Source organism: Crocuta crocuta, unplaced genomic scaffold (genome assembly GCF_008692635.1).
Source record: "Crocuta crocuta isolate KB4526 unplaced genomic scaffold, BGI_CrCroc_1.0 scaffold549, whole genome shotgun sequence".
NCBI lineage: Eukaryota > Metazoa > Chordata > Mammalia > Carnivora > Hyaenidae > Crocuta > Crocuta crocuta.
This window is the reverse complement of record NW_027529169.1, coordinates 972,046-992,241: the sequence shown is the minus strand read 5'-3', so window position 1 is coordinate 992,241 and position 20,196 is coordinate 972,046. Positions and strand designations below refer to the sequence as shown.

Below are 20,196 nucleotides of genomic sequence, written 5' to 3'. Positions count from 1 at the left end.
GGCTCTGTGCTGACTGCCAGCTCAGAGCCTGGAGCCTGTTTCAGTCTGTGACTCCCTCTCTCTCTGACCCTCCCCTGCTCATGCTGTCTCTCTCTCTCTCCTAGAAATAAATAAAAATATTTAAAAAAATATTTATTTAACATTTTAAAGTTTGATTTACTTTGAGACCGTGAACACGAGTAGGGGAAGGGCAGAGGGGAAGAGAGAGAATCCCAAGCAAGCTCCGAACTGTCCACACAGACTCTAACATGGGGTTCAAATGGATGAATGGTGAGATCATGACCTGAGCCAAAACTAAAGAGTTGGGATACCTAACCAACCAAACCACCCATCCAAGTACCCCATCAAAGAACAATATTAAAGAAAAGTATTTACTACAGAAAATCTTTATCTCCTATTAATCAACTATATTTGACTGCATTTGCTGCTAGCAGTTTTTTAACTGTATTCTAAAACATAATTTTAATGGATGGATAGAGCTCTAGGCAGCTGACACAATGAAGAGGACAGTTATAGTACAGGATACAGGAACAGAAGAATAATAAGGAGATGGCAAGTACTCCAGGTTTCTTCTAGTATAGTATATATCAAATACATGTGTAGGTAGAGTAGACGATGAGGCTGTAAAGAAGCTTAATTCTTAAGTATCATTATTTAGAATCATAAAAGTTGGTTAGGAAAATCTGTCGGGCAGAAAAATGGTTGCTTAATATAGTCAGAAATAAGCTACAGATGAGAACTTTTCTGGAGACAAACACTATCAATTTTACCCCATCCCCTATCCCCCCACTCAAATTCCTGGCATTGTAACATTATAAGTAGAAATGTTGAATACAGTATTTCAATTAAAGGTGGATCCTTTCTGTTTGATTTTTTAATTCTATGACCTTGACATTTAGTAGCAGGGCTCTAAAGGAGTGGCACATAAATTTTGACAGGGCTACCTAATGGTTAACCCTATTGAGCACTGATTCATTTTTTAATTCCTTCATATTGTGAAATCCGTTAATTGTGTTTTGATTTGGAATGCAGTTAAGAATAAAGATACAAGTTTTTAAATTAATTAATTTTTTTTTAAGATACAAGTTTTTTTAAAGTTTGTTTTGAGAGAGAGCATGAGCCCTTGTACAAGTGGGAGAGGGCCAGAGAGGGAAAAGGAATCCCAGGCAGCTCCATGCTGTCAGTGCAGTCTTATGATGCTGTGCTCGAGCTTAGCAACCATGAGATCAGATCATTACCTGAGCCAAAGTCAGATGCTTAACTAACTGAGCTACCCAAGCACCCCTAAAGATGTAGTTTCTTTTTGAAATTATAATAAACTGTTTCAAAATAATCTGTTTTAATGGAAAAGTGGAATGTTACTCAAAATTTGGAGGTTATGTAAATACTCAGTTAATGAATTCCAACTTAACTTTGTCTAATTTTATCTCTTTGTAGGCAGCCTGCTTCTGCAAAATGGTACGATCGAAGGGACTACGTCTTCATTGAATTTTGTGTTGAAGACAGTAAAGATGTTAATGTAAATTTTGAAAAATCCAAACTTACATTCAGGTAAATTACCATTTTACATCATTGGGTAGGAAGCTTATCTCGGACAACTGAGTAACTTTGGCTTGCTTGTTTTCACTGAAGTTATTACTAATCTTCACCTCTTTGAAGAGGTTCATTTTTTCCTTTTTTTTTTTTTTTTACACAGTTGTCTTGGAGGAAGTGATAATTTTAAGCATTTAAATGAAATTGATCTTTTTCACTGTATTGATCCAAATGTAAGTAATCTTAATGCTTTAATTCCAGTTTAAATTGTGAGGGAATGGACATACATCAAGTACTCTTTTTAGAAATAACCAGTAATTGTTTCTTAACAGTTCAGAGGCTAACTAGGCATATTTATATTTTCACAATATTTTCCCCTTCGAACTACTTTTCTGCAGACTCCTTTTGTTCTTGCTACACTGTTCTTTATACTTGTCTTAATCTAATCTTAATTTTTAAACTATTCTATAATTCTACCATATTTAGTCAATTTTTAGTTGAAATTTTTTACGGCTTTATTCACCTTGTGCAGGGAGGGAAAAGTTGTTTGCAATTTGGATAGCTAATGAAATGTTTAGTAAGCTAGGGGATGTTTCTTTGAGTTTAAAAAAAATGTAGGGAAAGAAATTAAAAAGGAGAGTTGAGGAATGACCAGCTACTTTTATTCTTTAGCGATACTGGAGAGAGAAATGGTGTGATAATACCTTTTTGTTTTTGTTTTTAGGATTCCAAGCATAAAAGAACAGACCGATCAATTTTATGTTGTTTACGAAAAGGTGAATCTGGCCAGTCATGGCCAAGGTTAACAAAAGAAAGGGCAAAGGTGTGTTTCTTGGGGGGGGCGGGGGGGGGGGTAACATTTTTAAGTAATAAAAGACACATTTGTTTTCCATGAGGAATATAATGTTCTTGTTTCATAGTTAAGTGGTACTAAAGTATTGTGTTCTTACAAGTTTTTTTCCTTAGGTTTTATTAGTTTTAACTTAAAACCGAGTATGGTTAGAAGGTCACTAGTTGTGCAGAACTTTTGCTGAATTCAAGAGGCAGGTTTTGCTTAGACTCTAAGCCTTTATAAGTTACATATCACACAGGAGCATATTTGATGCTACAAAAAAAAGTCCATTGTACCTGAGAATAGTTTCTACCAATGAGTTTTGTTTTTGTTTCTAAAAAAGAGAATTGTTTAACACCTGTGAATGCAGCTTTGTGAAACTATCTTTGCTATTGACATTGGACTTGATAAGTATAAATTAACCTAATCATAGGGTGACGTTTGTATTGCTCTGTAGCTTAACTGGCTTAGTGTGGACTTCAATAATTGGAAAGACTGGGAGGATGATTCAGATGAAGACATGTCTAATTTTGATCGTTTCTCTGAGGTAAGTTCTTATAAATGGATTTTTCCATCTCCCTCTCTGTACATTTGTATGTGAATTTAATTTGGTTTTAAAGCACCTAGTGGTATTTAAGAACTGCATTATTTTACTTTGAAGGTCATTCTGTAGCAAAACCAACTAAGATCTTAACAGTGGGCATTTATTCCTGAAGTTTAATATTCTTTTATAGTTTTTTTAAAAATTAGTGGTAATTTCTAAAGTGATGTATAAAGACAGAAAATAAACTGTACAATCCACACAATATAGCTAGTTTCTATTCCAGCATTGAAACTGATTTTTTTGGAGGATGGATTGGTTTTAGAGCTATATAATAAGAATATAAACCTTTTGAGATGTGCATGATGAGTGGTACGTAAAGATGTTTCAGTTAGCAAAATCAAGGAAATAATTTAAATACATACTGCCAATGGCCAAAGGGGTAAAATCATTGATTTCCCTTTGGACAGAACAAACCTTATGAAATAAATGGTATTGCACTAAAGCTGATTAGAAAAATAACGTTAGGTTGTAAGTTGAAGATGAAATTCTCATGGCAATTTGAGGTTTTAAGTGACTAGATTTTGTTTCTATTTCTTTGAAAACTTAAGAGCTAAAATGGAAGTATAATATCTAGTGTTATGTTTGCAGCTACTTACTCAACATCTCACATGGTTCTGGCACCTTGATTTCAAGTTAAATAATGGAAAAAGAAGATAGGGCAATTCTTTTCAGCTGTGCTATTCCTATTCCTTACCTGTAGTAATTGGTGCTGCCATTTTACCCACTTGTTCATGTCACAGCTTAACACTGTGTTCTTTTACTGTCTCTATCCAGTATAACGTTAACAGCCATCTTTTTTTTTTTTTTAAACTTCCCAAATAGCTCATGAATGTATTCAGTTCATTCTATTTCTATTGCCAGTGTATCATCAACACCTAGTGTTGTGCTTGGCACATTTTGAGCACTTTTCCTGCTCAAAGAAACTTAACCAAAGTGTTCAACAGTGCTGTCAGAGGTAGGGAAACTCTACTAGTTATTCATATTATTCAAAACTAGATAGCCCAAAACTTTATACTGAGCAATTTGGTGATTGGGGATCTTTTAAAGGCCCCTTTTAACTGTAAAGTGCAGGTAAGCGTAGATTTTAGAAGTTTCAAATTTTTGTGTATAAAGTTCTATATGGTTATTTGAATTTTTTAATTTTAGGAGATTTATAGAAAAGTTGTAGAGTGGGAAGATAAGTCCCTCCCTATCTATTAATAGTTTAGTTTTGGGTTATAGGTATCTCTTTAAATAATATGCTGCTTACTTTATGATCCGAAACAACTAAAAATAGGAAATTAGTACTTCATGTAAGTATGCTCTGTTATTAGTCCCAATGTTTTGTAAATATACAAGAGTATTTACCATATATACAAGTGTATTTTTTCCATAGTATATACCTTTTATTTCAAGAATGATGTTTTATTTTCTGTTTTTAATATTTATTGCTGTTTGGTCTTTGATTCAGTGTTAGGTCTTTTATACAACCATATCATCCTGAAGGACTTTATTTTAAATCATTTATTGGTTCTTCACAATATTTAAAACTGTAGTGAGAATACTATATTACACATGCCACTTTGCTTAAGATACAAAGCTTTACAACTACAAATGAATCCCATTCTTTTCCTTAGGCACCAGAGGTAAGCACTATTTAGGATTTCGGTATTTAAATTCTATATCATATATAAGTATCTTGCTGGATACGTTTCAATAACTTCACTTTTCTTCAGTGAGAACTTAGTCTTAACTTCCCTACAGGTTGTCAGGATTTTATAATCTAATCTACCTTATCCAGACAGGAAGGTACTTAACATTTATTTTGCTTTTTTTTATTGGTGGAAATCTATGACAGACTTAAGGTTTATTCTGGAGTTTGCAACCTAATAATTAGGGCTTAATTTAACATCATTTTTAAAACTAATTTTTACACTTCAAATAGATGATGAACAACATGGGTGGTGATGAGGATGTAGATTTACCAGAAGTAGATGGAGCAGATGATGTAAGTCTATAAATTCTTTTCTCTGTTTACTTAAATAGTAAGAAACAATGTATTTATAGGTTGTTTTATATAGATTTAGGATTGCTTTTTTGCCACTTCTTGTTGGTTTTTTTTTTTTTCCCTAAGAAATCTAGGGGAAAGCAGATTTTAAAATGTGCTCATTTTTGAAGGATAGTTACTTATTAGGAAACTGGTGTCCCATGGGCCATTCTTAAGGGACCACACTTCAAGAGAATCATTGCATCGTATGCTTTATTCAATTAGGAGTCAGTTTAGGGATTATTTTGACAGAGTTAAACAGGTTTTGCAGCAGGATTGGTCAAAAACTAGAGGAAATAGACAGACACTGTGAATCTATAAGAAGGATAAACTGGATCACTCTTCTCAACATTCCCCGCTCTGGCATCCTGCTAACATCTTCAAGAAGGTTGTTGGGTGTAGTCTGAAAAATATTTAGACCATTCAAAAGGTAGGGTTGGAGTTCATTGTCTTCTATCAGTCCACTGATCTTTGCAGTGACCCATTTTCCTGTTACACTGAATGCCAAGAGAGAAGTGAAACCCATTTTGTACTAAGATTTAGTCTAGACAATAGGAAGGAATTTAAAGGTTGAGCACCAATTCCCACCAAAAGGCACACATCTTACAGGAAGATAGATCCTCAGCTGTACGTCTGTTCATCTTAAGTAAACCTGTTAAGTCCAGTGACTAAATTCACAAGCTTGATATAACCACTTAATCTTTGCTACTTTAGTAAAAGTACAGTGCTTCAGCTTTTTAAGGCAAACTGTTCAGTTAGCAGAGAAATGTTTGATCAAGCCGGTAACTTTTAAAATTCTTCTTCTGCAGGATTCACAAGACAGTGATGATGAAAGTAAGTATCTTTGTAAAAAGTATGTTTTATAGTGATATTTCACATCAAAGACCAAACTCTGAAAATAGACATTAACTTCTTTATAATTCCTGAGAGAAAAAATTATTTCTTCATGGCCTATAATAAAATAGCCAAAGCAGAAATTTTGAATGATTTGAGATTTACATTTAAAAAAGACAAAAAATAATAAAGACAATTCCCTAGGAAACTCTTAACTCTATTGTTGACTGCCTTTATTTTTTTAAAAATAAGACTTTGAAGTTGATTGTTCCCTTGTACTTCATACTAATCTTTTTAAAATCTTTCAGAAATGCCAGATCTGGAGTAAGGAATGTTGTCATCACCGGATTTTGAGAAAGAAAAATAACTTCTCTGCAAGATTTCATAATTGAGAGAATTCCTGAGTTGATAGCTCTAAAGGCAGATGCTGTATTTGCCTCCTTTAACCCATTTTTCAACCTGTTTGTTTTTTTAAAGGCTTCACTAAGGGTTGATATGTACCATTGTATGGGGCAATTTTTTAAGTCAGCTAAGGCAATAACCTTATGCATGAACTTTTCCCAGACTTCCATGATGCTGTTGAGGTCCTAGGCAATTGATACAGCAGTTGTGATAAAAACATTTCACCTCAGTCTCCTTTACTTCATAACATAGATACTGACATGATAGGAAGCTCTTGGCTTAGAAGAAAGAACTAAATTTTAGATTTTAGAACATGGACTCAAAAGTGGCTGATGAAACAAATTGGTTGATACCTTAAACTGGTAACTTGTTGTTCTTCTGGTATATCCTCCAGGATTATTCCGCTAAAGTTTTATTTTTCAAAAAATTTACTTCACATTATTGTAAGTGATCACTCATCAGTGTTCCAGATGTATCTTAGCTAAAACTAGTGAATGCCCTAACTTAGATGGTTTTGAAGCCTGTACATTTGGTATTGTTTGACCCTTAAACTTTTACATCTCTTAGCATGGAGGACGAAGAAAGGCTGTACATTGTTGCTTGAGAGTCTGTACATTTAGACCAAATTGTATTTGCACTGTCAGTATGGCAAATGAGTGGAAAAAAAATGTCAATACACTATTGGATTTTTTATTTCTTTTTTTGATTCAGCTTGTCCCAGGCTGAAAACCTCAATTTATGTTCATGACAGTGGGGGTTTTTTTTTAATGTCTACATTCTTTCTAATAAACTGTTGGAAGACTTTTTGGCTGTCCTTTTAAGTGTCTGGTTTACTGTAATTTCATGTATTACCATTTACTGGAATGGAGTTTTTATTTTTACTTGAGGAAGAATTTGGGAATATTCCTCTGTTTGGAAATAAAGAGGCTTGCTGTAATGTTGCAGGAAACCTTTTTAAAAAGTGGATCTGTAATAGCAAATTGTAGATGCACTTTGCAGCAGTTGGAAAAGAAAGTGTTGTGATTTGATTGAAATAAAACTAAATGTGTTGTCCTCCTGTAAATCTTTGAGCTTCTGCATTTTTGCAGTTTTTATTCCCTCTAATTTCTGTGTATTTGTCATAGCATAGAAATGCTTCCTATTTCAGTACTCTGTCTTACGTTAAGGACCTCTGTTATAGGCAGTATTAAGTGTTGGGGATACAAAGATAATCCTTCAAGAACTTGCTGTGCTCAGGGAGTCAGGCTAGCCAGGAGCACAAACACTAAACAAAAACTTGATAAAGGGGAAGAAATGTGCCATAATAGGTTTGCATGGGACATTACAGTGATTAAGAAGGGAAAACATTTTTTTCCTTCCCCTGTTATGAGTATATGACTTCAGAGTGATAGTCAAAACCGTTTTCTTGAAATGTTAGAGCTAGAAAATCTTCCTACTTTCCAGGAGTCCTGGGCAGAACACTTGAAATTCAACTGTTTTATGTTACAGAAGTATATAACATGGGTTCTGGTCCTGTTAAGGGAATGCAGTTTTTATTATTTTTAAGTAGACTCTATGCCCAGTGTGGAGCCCAACATGAGACTTGAACTCACAGCCCTGAGATTGAGTCAAATGCTTAATGGACTGAGCCACCTAGCCTCTGGTCCTTTTAAATTGTTTTAAACTTGGTCTCCTTTGTCTGGAGTATGCCAAAGGTATTAGTATGATTGGTAAGTAGAGTGTATTTCTTAAAAAAAAATTTTTTTTTAATGNTAAACCCTTCTATTTTTAGTGTAGTTCTCTTGCAACACTAATTTTGTCTGTCAGTTTTTAGATTCATTAAGGGTTCTGGTGGTTTTATTACCAGCCATTGAGCTTTAGAAATAAGAAAGTATAGGGGCACCTGAGTGGCTCAGTCGGCTGGGCGTCCGACTTCAGCTCAGGTCATGATCTCACGGCTCGTGGGTTCAGGCCCCGCATCGGGCTCTGTGCTGACAGCTAGCTCAGAGCCTGGAGTCGGCTTCAGATTCTGTCATCTCCCCTCTCTGACCTTCTTCCTCTGCTCACGCTGTCTCTGTCTCTCAGAAATCATTAAAAAAAAAAGAAGGTAGCTTGATGGGTTTCCTGTCTCCTAAGAATTTCTAAATTTAATTAAATTTTAGTGTTCAAACACCTGAACCTGTTCCAGTGTTTCGTTAATCCTTATTGCTCAATCAGGTACCAAGTCTTATGGATGGCATCTGGTCCTTCTAACTCCAGTGGTTTCTTGCTGAAAGGTCAATCAGTAGATCAAAAATTGAGAAATAATTTATCTCAAATCTGAATTGTAGTTAGTATTGCTTTAAAGAGAATTACTGGGGAGAGGATCACTTGAGTAAGTTTTTGAATGGCATCTGTTCCCAAAGTTCGTCCATTTTGACATGTGATAAACGTGCTTATATTCAGCTTTCTAAAAAACAAAATTGTTTTTTATCCACTGATTTTTGAGAGAGAGGCAGCACGAGCAGGGGAGGGGCAGAGAGAGGGAGACACAGAATCCAGAACCTGAGGCAAGCTCCAGGCTCTCAGCTGTCAGCACAGAGCCTGATGTGGGGCTCGAACTCCTGAACCTTGAGACCATGACCTGAGCCAAAGTCGGACACTTAACCGACTTAGCCACCCAGGCACCCCTCAACTTTCTAAACCTCCCAGGAAGGGAAGAAAAGTAATTGCTTAATTGCATGAAGGTTTTATCTACCAATTTAGTTTGGGCTAGTTTTAATTTCTAATGTTTGGTGAGAAATTTTCCTTTTTCCTTTTTTTTTTTAATCTTTTATTCATTTTTGAGATAAAGAGTGTGAGTTGGGGAGGAACAGAGAGGGACACACCGTATGAAATAGGCTCCAAGCTGTCAGCTCAGAGTCCGACATGGGGCTCAAATCCAAGAACCATGAGATCATGACCAGAGCTGGGTCAGACACTTAACCAACTTGAGCCCCCCAGGTGTCCCTCCTTTTTTTTTTTTTTTTCCCATTATTTTCAGAGAGTGCAAGTCAGGGAGCGGAGTAGAGGAGGGAGGGAGGGAATCCTAAGTAGGCTCCATGCTCAACGTGAAGCCGAATGCAGGGTTTGTGCCTGCAGGTCAAGCATGAGCAAGGGAGGGGCAGAGAGAGAGAGAGGGAGACACAATCTGAACCAGGCTCTGGGCTCTGAGCTATCCGTACAGAGTCTGATGGGCTTCCACCCATGAACTGAGATCATAACCTGAGCCAAAGTCAGATGCTCAGGCCAAGTGAGCCAGACTGGCTCCCCTCAGTCTTTTCTAAAGTGAAAACCAAATTATGTCACTCAGAAGTTTTATTGTTTTGTCTAAATTGTTTATGTGAAGAACCTATTCATAAATGTAGCCTAAATATTTTAGCCTATATCCACTGACCTTCACTTCCATACTCCTATCTAGCAACCTGTTTTCCTGGCTGTATGGAGTAATGATCACAAGTTCAGGAGTGAGAGAATTCTAAAGCTGCTTCCACTACAAGTGTAACTGCCTTGTCCCTTAAGCATTGGTCTTTGTTCTCATTATTAATAAGCCTCACCACTCAATTGAGTTCAATCCTTCTATTTCTCTGTGGTTCATCTTGAACCCAGTGGTTCTCAACATACCAAAATCATGGGGCTTTGTGATAATATGGATTCCTAGGTCCTAATGCTAGATAGGCTTTAGTAGGTCCACGTCAGGGCCAGGAATTTGCACTTTAGCTGACACTTGAGATCTGTGATTTTTGAACTGGGATCCCTGGACTTAGCATGAGTGTCCCCTAAGAACTTTTTAGAAAAGTTAATTCTGGGCCTCTGAGAAACAGGATAGAGGCCAGTCATCTTAAGTTATCTAGGTGACCTGTGCCAAAATTTGACAACCACTGTTTGCAATTCTTAAAATACTGTTTTTTTGAGAGAGGTGTGTGTGTGTGTGTGAGAGAGAGAGAGAGAGAGTGGGGGAGGGCAGAGAGAGAGAGACGGAATCTGAAGCAGGCTTCAAGCTGTCAGCATAGACTAGCCCAGTACAGGACTCAAAACTCATGAACTATGAGATCATGACCTGAGCCAAAGTCAGACGCTTAACCAACTCAGCGACCCAGGTGCCCCCAGAATCTGCATTTTTAGATCTAACACTGGCTGTTGAGATGGAGTGGCTCACCCGGTTGAGCATCCGACTGCGGCTCAGGTCATGATCTCATGGTTAATGAGTTCGGGTCCCACATCGGGCTCACTGCTGTCAGCACAGAGCCCACTTTGGATCCTTTATCCCCCTCTGCACCTCCTCTCCTTATGCTCTCTCAATAAAAAATAAACATTTAAAAAATAAAAAGCAGATTCTGAATCAGTTTATGCTGCAGGTATATCAGCCCTGTTATATGAGACTTCTATATTTAGTCTGATGGAGTAGCTACTAGCCACATAGTTACTGATAATCTGAAATGTGGCTAGTGTGACTGACAAACTGATTTTTTATTTAGTTTTAGTGAATTTAACCCCATATGGTTATAGTGGATAGTGTAGTTTTGGTGATTCTGATGCTGGTGGTTCCTGGCCCACTCATTAAAACAATTCATTAATCAAATTCTTACCAAATGTTATGAGGAAATCCTTCTAAGCATGATGTAAAATCTAAAAGGTAACAAAGGAAAAGTTAACAAATCTGACATTAAAAATTTACAGGTTGGAGCATCTGGCTGGCTCAATTGGTAGAGCATACAACTCTTGATCTCAGGGTTGTAAGTTTGATCCCCAAATTGGGTATAGAGATTACTTAAAATCTTAAAAAAAAGCATAGGTCAAAAGCTATTAGGTTAAATGATAAGTGATGTACTAGAAAATATTTAACCTTTACATTTGAAGAGCACTTAACCATGATAAGCCAGAAGGAAAAATTATGGGCAAAACATAGGAACAGGTAATCTGAAGAAATAACAACTGGCCAATAAACATGAAAGTATTCCAACTTAGCAAGAATTAGGGAAATAATTCATTCATGTAATATGTTCATTCAGTAATTTCATTCATGTAATATTAGCTACACTTTAAAGTTTTGGCAGGCATTCTTGAAACCTGGTAAATTAGCAAGATGGTTTTAGAAGGCCATTTAGCAGAATCTCATTTAAAAGTACATAATTTAAGGGGCACCTGGGTGGGTCAGTCAGTTGACCATCCAACTTTGGCTCAAGTCATGATCTCGAGGTTTGTGAGTTTGAGCCCCGCAACAGGCTCTATGCTGACAGCTCAGCCTGGAACCTGCTTTGGATCCTGTGTCTCCCTTTCTCTCTGCTTGTTCTCTGTCTTTGTCTCTCAAAAATGAATAAATGTTAAAAATTATTTTTAAAAAATGTTTATGTATTTTGAGAGACAGAGTCAGAGAGCAAGCAGGGGAGGGGGAGAGAGCAAGGGAGATACAGGATCTGAAGCAGGCTTTAGGCTCTGAGCTAGCTGTCAGCACAGAGCCTGACACGGGGCTCGAACCCAGGAACCATGAGATCATGACCTGAGCCGAAGTCAGATGCTTAACCGACTGAGTCACCCAGGTGCCCCAAGAAAAAAAATTTTTTAAGAACATAATTTAAGCCAATGAAAGAAATACTAGTGCACACTATGTGTACAAGATTTCCATTATTGCATGTAATAGGCCTCTGAAACAGTCCAAATGACCATTAGTGGGATAAAATAAATCATTACACATTCTTAGGGCATAATGTACAGACAATCAATAAATGTATTGGAGCCTCTGGCTGGCTCAGTTGGTATAGCCAGTGACTCTTGATCTTGGGGTTGTGAGTTTGAGCCCCAAGTTGGTCACAGAGATTGACTTAAAATATTTAAAAAAGAAAAAAGTAAACGTAATGACACAAGGTTCTCCAAAACAAAAATCATAAAACTTAATTTTTCTGGGGGCACCTGGCTGGCTAAGTCAGTAGAATATACAGCTCTTGATCTCAGGGTTGTAAGTTTGAGCCCCACATTGGGTGTAGAGATTACTGAAAAAGGGGCTCCTAGCTGGCTCAGTCATCAAGAGCTTGTGACTCTTGATTTTAGGGTTGTGAGTTCAAGCCCCACATTTTGTATGTGAAGATTACTTAAAATCTTTTTTAAAAATTACTAAATAAAAGTTTTCTGCAGTGTGCTTCCACTGCAGAGGTTTAAAAAGAGTGAGGTTTAAAAAGAGGCAAGGGTTGGGGGGGTATGTATGTTCTATGTATAAGCAATGGACAGAAAGTAAATGGGGTATACGCAAAACTTTTAGTAGGAAAGGGGGAGTGAGATTTTGGGGGTAATTGTACTCTTGAAAAGATTTATTTCCTGTGTATCAAGAATATGGTCATGTATTACTTGTGTAAAGAAAAATACCAGAAACCAAAACTGTGGTTTTGAATTGAAGAGAATGTTCAATTTCTGAGGTAGAACTATTTTTTTTTTTAAGACAGAGACAGTGCAAGTGGGGGAGGGGCAGAGAGAGAACCTGCTTGGGAGCAGGCTCCATACTCAGTGCAGGGCTCCCTGCAGGGCTTGAAATCACAATCCTTGAGATCATGACCTAAGCCGAAATCAAGAGTTGGTCACTTAATCAAGGAGCCCCCCAGGCGCCCCTCTGAGGTAGAACTTTTAAGGATAAAATTTGGGAATGACTGAGGAGTTAAAATGCTTACGTGAAGTGTGAAATTAATTAGAATTTAGAGGTTAAAGAACTCTGAAGCCGGAATATTTGAATGGATTGTTTTCATGAATTTGAAATCACCCCAAGTGATAGTAAAAAATGTAGAGACAAAAACATTCTAGAAGAATTCTTCTAGGGTACTAGAAGAATGTGTGGTATGACCAAATAAAATTGGTAAGTTTTTTGGTCACATATTATGCAGTCATTTGGAATTAACTTCAGGTAAGAAGCCAGATTAGGACTATGTGGTTCCTATTGTCTCATAAGTAGCTTCTATTTCACATAAAATATTACCTTGGGCTCTCTGGGAATCAAGAAACACAAAGTAGGACCAAAACATACCAGAATTCTAAATGACACAATTTGGGGATGCCTGGGTGGCCCAGTCGGTTAAGCGTCTGACTTACGCTCAGGTCATGATCTCACGGTTGTGGGTTCAAGCCCTGTGTTGGGCTCTGTGCTGGCAGCTAGCTCAGAGCCTGGAGCTGCTTCATATTCTTTGTCTCCCTCTCTCTCTGACCCTCCCCTGCTCACACTGCCTCTCTCTCTCAGAAATAAAACATTTAAAAAAAAATTTTTTTTAAATGACACTTGTTCAGAAAAGCCTATCTCAATATGTCTTATTTTAGACAGTATTTACAAATTTAGCAGCTTTTCTAATTTCAGAACAGGACCTAAAGTTGCTGAGGGCAAACATTGGTAGCAAAAATAAGTTCACAAACTTAAGGGGTGCCTGGGTGGCTCAGTTGGTTAAGAGTCCAGTTTGGTTTCAGTTCAGGTCGTGATCTCATTGTTCATGAGGTTAAGTCCTGAATCAGGCTCTGCACTGACATCTCAGAGCCTGCTTGGGGTTCTCTCTCTCTCTCTCTCTCTCTGCCCCTCCCCTGCTTGTGCACAAGAGCTCTTTCTCTCAAAGTAAATAAACTTAAAGAAGTTCACAAACTTGGGGTGCCCTGGTGTCTCTGTTAAGTGTCCAACTTCAGCTCAGATCATGATCTCACGTTTCATGAGTTTGAGCCCCACCCTGGGTTCTGTGCTGATAGGTCAGAGCCTTGAGCCTGCTTCAGATTCTTTGTCTCCCTCTCTCTGCCCTTCCCCCATCGCATTCTCTCTCTCTCTTTCTCTCTCTCTCTCTCTCCTCCCCCCGTCCCTCTCTCTCCCTCTCTCTCTCTCAAACATAAACATTAAAAAATATTTTTAAGTTCACAAACTTAAGGAAAATGGAGAAACATCTCTTAGATCTCGACCTTAGTAACATTGAAAGTTTTTAGCATTGCAATATGAGTCAAAGATGTTAGTGATAACCCACATATCCAAGAAAAAGTTAAGTTACTTGATTATCTGCTGAGGACAAAGAAATATGTGACACATTTGAAAAAGTAATGAGTTTCAGTTATCTGGAGATTTATGAAAATCTGATACCTGGGTTTAGTGAAGCGTCAGGATAAATGTGTTTGATGATTAATAAAATTTTGGCCAAGGCCAAAGTTGGTGATACAAGACCAATGGATCTTAACACAAGTCAATAGTAAGCTATTGTATACTAGTATACAATATTGTATACTAGTATACTAGCTGACATAAATACAGTGTTAATTATGTGCCATGCATTGTCCTAAATGTGCTTTCATTTTTAATCGTTAAGTCTCAGAACAGCCCTATGAGATTATTCCCATTTCATTATTGCTTTTTAGATGAGGAAACTAATGCTCAGAGAATTTAATTTGCCTAATGACATCTATTAAGTAGCAAAAGCAAGATTTTAACCTAGACAGTCTGGCTTCAGTGACAATAAGGAATATCCTAGCCTAGCTATAGAAACTTAAGCTCTAATAGTAAAATACATAGGACCCTATTAACTGGGATGCTGTGCTCAGACTAATGGAAAGCACATGGATCACAAATCAAAAATGAGGATTATGTCTTATGATGCAACCCATTGAAATTATCTTTGACCCCACTTCACCAGGAAATGAATCCCTAGTTTTCAAGCCTAATTGGTTCTATTTCATCCCTATATAGGTGCTTATGTGATTGATGCTATTGACCACTTTTTCCTTAACATTCTCTTTCCTGATTCTTAACACTTAACATGGTTTTGGTCCTTTGCCGCTTCCTTTGCTGTTTTTCTCTACCTGCTCCATACATGTTGCTGTTTTAGAGGGTTCTTTCTTTTTTACCAGACAAGATTACCCAAATTTAACATTCTCTTCCTGTTTTCTCTTTTAAATTCTTTAGTAGCTCTACCTGCCAAACAGGAAACTTTTTCACTATCATTCAGAAAGACAAGAACCAATGGGAGCTGGTGGGAAGAAGTCCGATAGTGCCGTGATGAACTCTATATAGCCAGGTTTGTTCCAAGAGATTAAGGGTCTCCAACCTTGCCCCCAAATACAGAAAAGGATGCCCTGTTTCTGATTTTCCATACTCCAGAAATACTTCCACACACCTACCTCTGCCAGTCTCCACTTCCCTCCAAAGCCCTGAGAGCTGGCTCCTGCTAATCTCTTTACTACCCCTTCCCTTTTTTTCTTCACCTCTAACCTTCCTGACCTGCAGTTAAACAAAAGGAGCATAAGATTTCATGCAACCGTGTGCTTGGAATAGTCTTTCTACTTCACCCCAGGAATTTCTACCCGGTTTCACAACAGGTATATCCATCTCCTCCACTTTGAGGCAATTCCCCTACATCTCTAGGTGACCCAAGTTTATCCCCTCCTTCGTGCACCCACTTTACCCAGTACTAATCAGGAACTATCACATTTTAGTGCGTTGTTTTCTGTTTTGAAAGAGAGGTCTTAATTATTTTTGTTTCCTCAATGCCTGGCACACATCTGTTAAGTGCCCTGGTTCATTAGCTTCTTTCATTGTACGGTTTAAAGTGATCTAGATTGTCCGGATCCTTGACACGCTGAACGGCCTGGAAGCTTCCAATTACACGACTGCAAAAGAAAAACCAAGTTCTGAGTCTAAAGAAGGCTCCTGACTTTCCCAAGGTCACCGTCAGCGGTGCTTCCCCAGGCTACTACTTCCCCAGCCCCCGCCCCTGAGACTGTCAACCTAGTTCGAAGTCCTATCTAAGGTGAGAGCACAAGGACAGGCAAAGACAGCCCACGTGCTTCGCAACAGGAACTCTGCCCCTTTCTTAAACGTAGTTCCGGCAAGAACTCTCTCCAATTGACATCCCTATTGTCCAATTACATTTCGAGTCTCCGAGGGTTGCCCTTAACCTGACAATGTCCAATAAAAAAGAAGGACTTCAGATTGGCACCAATATTGACCAATGGCTGAAAAGATCAGAGATTATTAACCTATAGGAGCAGCACTGAGAATGATACTCAGCAAATTTATCCAATGGACTTGCTTACTGCAGAGTTGGCCTCTCCCCAACGGCGGGGCAGTTGGCGGCTCCGACCACTGCAGCGCTCAGTCTCCACCCGAGCTCCGCCATGTTGGGTTTTGTGGGCCGTGTGGCCGCCACCTCGGCCTCCGGGGCCTTGCGGGGACTCGGCCCTTCAGCACCGCTACCCCAAGTCCAGGTCTTATTGCGGGCCACCCCGGCAGTGTTCCAGCCTGGTAAGTGCCTTCCGCTAGGAGGTGGGTTTATTTCTGCCGCCCCATGACCTTGAGCCAGGGGCAGATTTTCACTCGGGCCTAAGGTATTTCTGATGTTAGAAGGACGTCAGGGCGAGCGACCAGCCCTCTAATGGCGGGAGAACCAGAATAGGATGCCCATGGGACCTTTCTTCGACCTAATTCGTGTCATTTTGTAAAAGGAGTTATCCGTGACGGAAAAGTGCGGGCAGGTGTCCTGACCTTCCTGTGAATGAGGGCACGGAGCTCTCGAATCGTGGGGTTTTGTGCATGGGAAAATTGTGCAGGCGCATTCTCGGTTCTTGCGTGGCCTTCCCTCCGGACTCCTTTTGCAAGCGAGAGGAGGCCGGTCGTGGGCCGAATTTACCAGTTCTTGTGGGTTAATACGGGTCTTCCAATGACCATTAACTGCCTTGACCCCGTTTTCTTTACATTTTTTTTGTCTGTTAGCTAGAGACTATGCCGCCCAAACATCTCCTTCGCCGAAGGCAGGAGCTGCCACTGGGCGCATCGTGGCAGTCATCGGTGCCGTGGTGGATGTCCAGTTTGATGAAGGACTACCACCCATCCTAAATGCCCTGGAAGTGCAAGGCAGGGAGACCAGGCTGGTTTTGGAGGTGGCCCAGCATTTGGGTAAGTAGAATTTGTTAGAAGTAGGAAAGAGCTTGTTTAGTTCAAATATTCCCCCCAAACCAGTCTTCCTTCTATGATGATTTTATCAAAATGACTTTCGTTCTTCTGAGTATGCTGAAGCCACATTTTAGGTACTGAGAAGGAGCCTTGGTTGACTTAGGCCAGCTGGACTTTATTAAATATGAAGCTAACTTGTCTTTGGGTATAACCCTGCAATGCCTTTAACAGGTGAGAGCACGGTGAGGACTATTGCAATGGATGGTACAGAAGGCTTGGTTAGAGGTCAGAAAGTCCTGGATTCTGGCGCACCAATCAAAATTCCTGTTGGTCCTGAGACCTTGGGCAGAATCATGAATGTCATTGGAGAACCTATTGATGAGAGAGGTCCCATCAAAACCAAACAGTAAGTATACTTCCTCCTGTATCTACAGTGCAAAGGAATTGCTTTCTCTGTAGGTGTTTCTGTTTTTGTTTGTTTTGTTTTAAGTAAGTTCTACACCAAACCTGGGGCTTGAACTCTAGAGTCACATGCTCCACTGACTGAGCCAGTCAGGCACCCCTTTTGCAGTTTTGTACATAAAGGCAACACCTAGTGAGCCATGTTTCCTGCAGAGAATATTTAAAATGCTGATACTGTTGTTAAAACCACAAATGTAGTTTCTTTCTGAAGAAAATTGAGGATGCATAAGTTCTGATTTTAGAAAACTTGCTCCTTAGGACTCAAATTGATGATTTAAGTGAGATTTAATACCAATGGTTTAGGCTGTGGGGTTTCCAGAAGTGACAAGTCTTCCTATTCCCTGATGATGTATGAACAAGTGCTGTTAGGTTAGGGCTTATTAAAAGGAAAATCTTTATGACAATTAAAGTTGTTAGGAAATGGGGGCAGAGACCTGGGTAGCTCAGTGTCTGATCGCGGCGCAGGTTATGATCTCACAGTTCATGGGATCAAGCCCTGTGTCAGGCTTTGCAGTGACAGTGTAGAGCCTGCTTGGGATTCTCTCCCTCACTCTGCTCCTACCGTGCTCATGCTTATGCTCTCTTGCTTGCTTTCTCAAATATATATTTTTTAAATATTTTTATTTCTAGGAGAGAGAGAGAAAGCGTGAGCAGGTGAGGGTCAGAGAGAGAGACAGACACAGACTCCGAAATAGGCTCCAGGCTCTGAGCTGGCAGTCAGCACAGAGCCCGACGCAGGGCTCGAACCCACGAACCGCGAGATCATGACCTAAGCGAAAGTCGGACGCTTAACCAACTAAGCCACCCAGGCGCCCCTCAAATATTTTTTGAAAAATGTTAGGAAATGGTTGGGGTGCTGGTTGCCTCAGCCTGTTAAGCGTCTAACTTCAGCTCAGTTCATGATAATTGCGGTTTGTGAGTTCAAGCCCCTCTTCAGGCTCTGTGCTGACAGCTCGGAGCCTGGATCCTTCAGATTCTATGTCTCCCTCTCTCTCCGCCCCTCCCCTGCTTGCACGGGCTCACGTGCCCTCTCAAAAATAAACATTAAAATTTTTTTTAAATGTTAAGAAATGGGATTATTGCTTTGTGAGGTATTGGAAACCCCTTTATTTCAGACTGTTAGGCTAGGTGCCACATGACAACTTGTCTGAATTGTTATATAAGAGGTGAGACTATGAGTAAAGGGTTAGAATTGAGAGGAACCCTTCAACCAGATGAATAGAGCCTGTTCCTCTTTTCCAACTGTTACAGATTTGCAGCTATTCATGCTGAGGCACCTGAGTTCATGGAGATGAGTGTTGAGCAGGAAATTCTGGTTACTGGTATCAAGGTTGTGGACCTGCTGGCTCCCTATGCCAAGGGTGGCAAAATTGGTATGTTATTGGTGGTACATAGTTTCCAAACCTAACGTGGGAAGAAAAAAAATCTTACCATGTAAATGAGTGGGTACTAAGATCTATCCCTCACTGATGAGTAGCTTCTGACTTTCGTTCTTCTGAGTTTGCTGAAGCCAGATGCCATTCCTGAGAAGGGAAAAGAATATAGGTATTTTTTGTTTTTAGAAGTTTGCTTATTTGGGAGCACAGGACTCAAATGTTGCTTCTTTTCAACCTCTTCCAGGGCTCTTTGGTGGTGCTGGCGTCGGCAAGACTGTGTTGATCATGGAGTTAATCAACAATGTGGCCAAAGCCCATGGTGGTTACTCTGTATTTGCTGGTGTTGGTGAGAGGACCCGTGAAGGCAATGACTTATATCATGAAATGATTGAGTCCGGTGTTATCAACTTAAAAGATGCTACCTCCAAGGTAAGGTGTAGGCGGATTTATGTTCGCATAATAGTTGTGCCAGGAAACCATTTTAGTTGACTGCATTGCTAGCTGAAACCATGTGTTATGATTTCATTTTAGTGTCTTAGGACATACAAAGGAAATTCTTGACAGTGTTTTCCTCCCACATCTAATACACTAATACACAACTAATACACTAACACATTTTTTTTCGTCTTTGACATTACATTACATTTCTAGACTTTGTTTTTAGTAGGGTAGTCCCATCATTTGAAGTTAATTTTGGGAGCTGGAGCTAATTCAGGTATCTCAAATAGCCCTATTTTGTGCCTTTCATTTAGTTTTATTTCCTATTTCAGGAATTTTGCTTCAATAACCTAAGAATAACATAAAATAAGAATTTTGCTTCAATAATCATAATATTGAAACTTTCTGATGAAGGTTATTTTGGTTCTTTCTCTGATTTGGGGACCTTAGATATATGGCTTCCATATTCCTTTGCCATATTTTCTGATTGTGTGTGATTACTTCAGGTAGCGCTAGTGTACGGTCAAATGAATGAACCACCTGGTGCTCGCGCCCGGGTAGCTCTGACTGGACTGACTGTTGCTGAATACTTCAGAGACCAAGAGGGTCAAGATGTACTGCTCTTTATTGATAACATCTTTCGTTTCACCCAGGCTGGCTCTGAGGTAAGAGAAAGCTTGGGAGGACTTGTTTCATTTGACCTTTCTATGGAATGATGAGGCTAAAGATGTAGACACCTAAAACCTGTGTTCTCATTCCCTTTATTTTCTTTTTTCTCCTCTCCGCCCCCCCCCCCCCCCC

General features: G+C 39.2%; 2 protein-coding genes and 2 non-coding genes across 4 annotated transcripts in view; all 4 read left to right on the top strand.

Moving 5' to 3' along the window:
- Positions 1 to 1,423: 1,423 nt before the first annotated feature.
- PTGES3 (prostaglandin E synthase 3) lies at positions 1,424 to 7,294 on the top strand (the record flags this gene model as incomplete). Its single annotated transcript, XM_077757421.1, has 7 exons — positions 1,424 to 1,551; positions 1,697 to 1,766; positions 2,258 to 2,356; positions 2,823 to 2,912; positions 4,894 to 4,956; positions 5,805 to 5,829; positions 6,138 to 7,294. Coding segments are annotated over 7 exons (495 nt in total), but the record flags the coding sequence as incomplete, so codon positions are not given.
- A 9,017-nt stretch (positions 7,295 to 16,311) lies between these two features.
- Positions 16,312 to 20,196, top strand: part of ATP5F1B (ATP synthase F1 subunit beta) — a 7,173-nt gene continuing 3,288 nt past the window's right edge. Inside the window, exons 1-6 of the mRNA XM_077757527.1 lie at positions 16,312 to 16,471; positions 16,940 to 17,122; positions 17,351 to 17,525; positions 18,833 to 18,954; positions 19,202 to 19,386; positions 19,902 to 20,065. Coding sequence (XP_077613653.1) covers positions 16,345 to 16,471; positions 16,940 to 17,122; positions 17,351 to 17,525; positions 18,833 to 18,954; positions 19,202 to 19,386; positions 19,902 to 20,065 — 956 coding nt within the window. The 5' untranslated portion in view covers positions 16,312 to 16,344. The remainder of the gene's footprint in view (positions 16,472 to 16,939; positions 17,123 to 17,350; positions 17,526 to 18,832; positions 18,955 to 19,201; positions 19,387 to 19,901; positions 20,066 to 20,196) is intronic.
- On the top strand, positions 17,190 to 17,265 carry LOC144226238 (small nucleolar RNA SNORD59). Its single transcript, XR_013333565.1, has one exon. It is a non-coding gene; the product is annotated as a small nucleolar RNA SNORD59 (small nucleolar RNA).
- LOC144226237 (small nucleolar RNA SNORD59) lies at positions 19,043 to 19,113 on the top strand. The gene has a single exon (XR_013333564.1). It is a non-coding gene; the product is annotated as a small nucleolar RNA SNORD59 (small nucleolar RNA).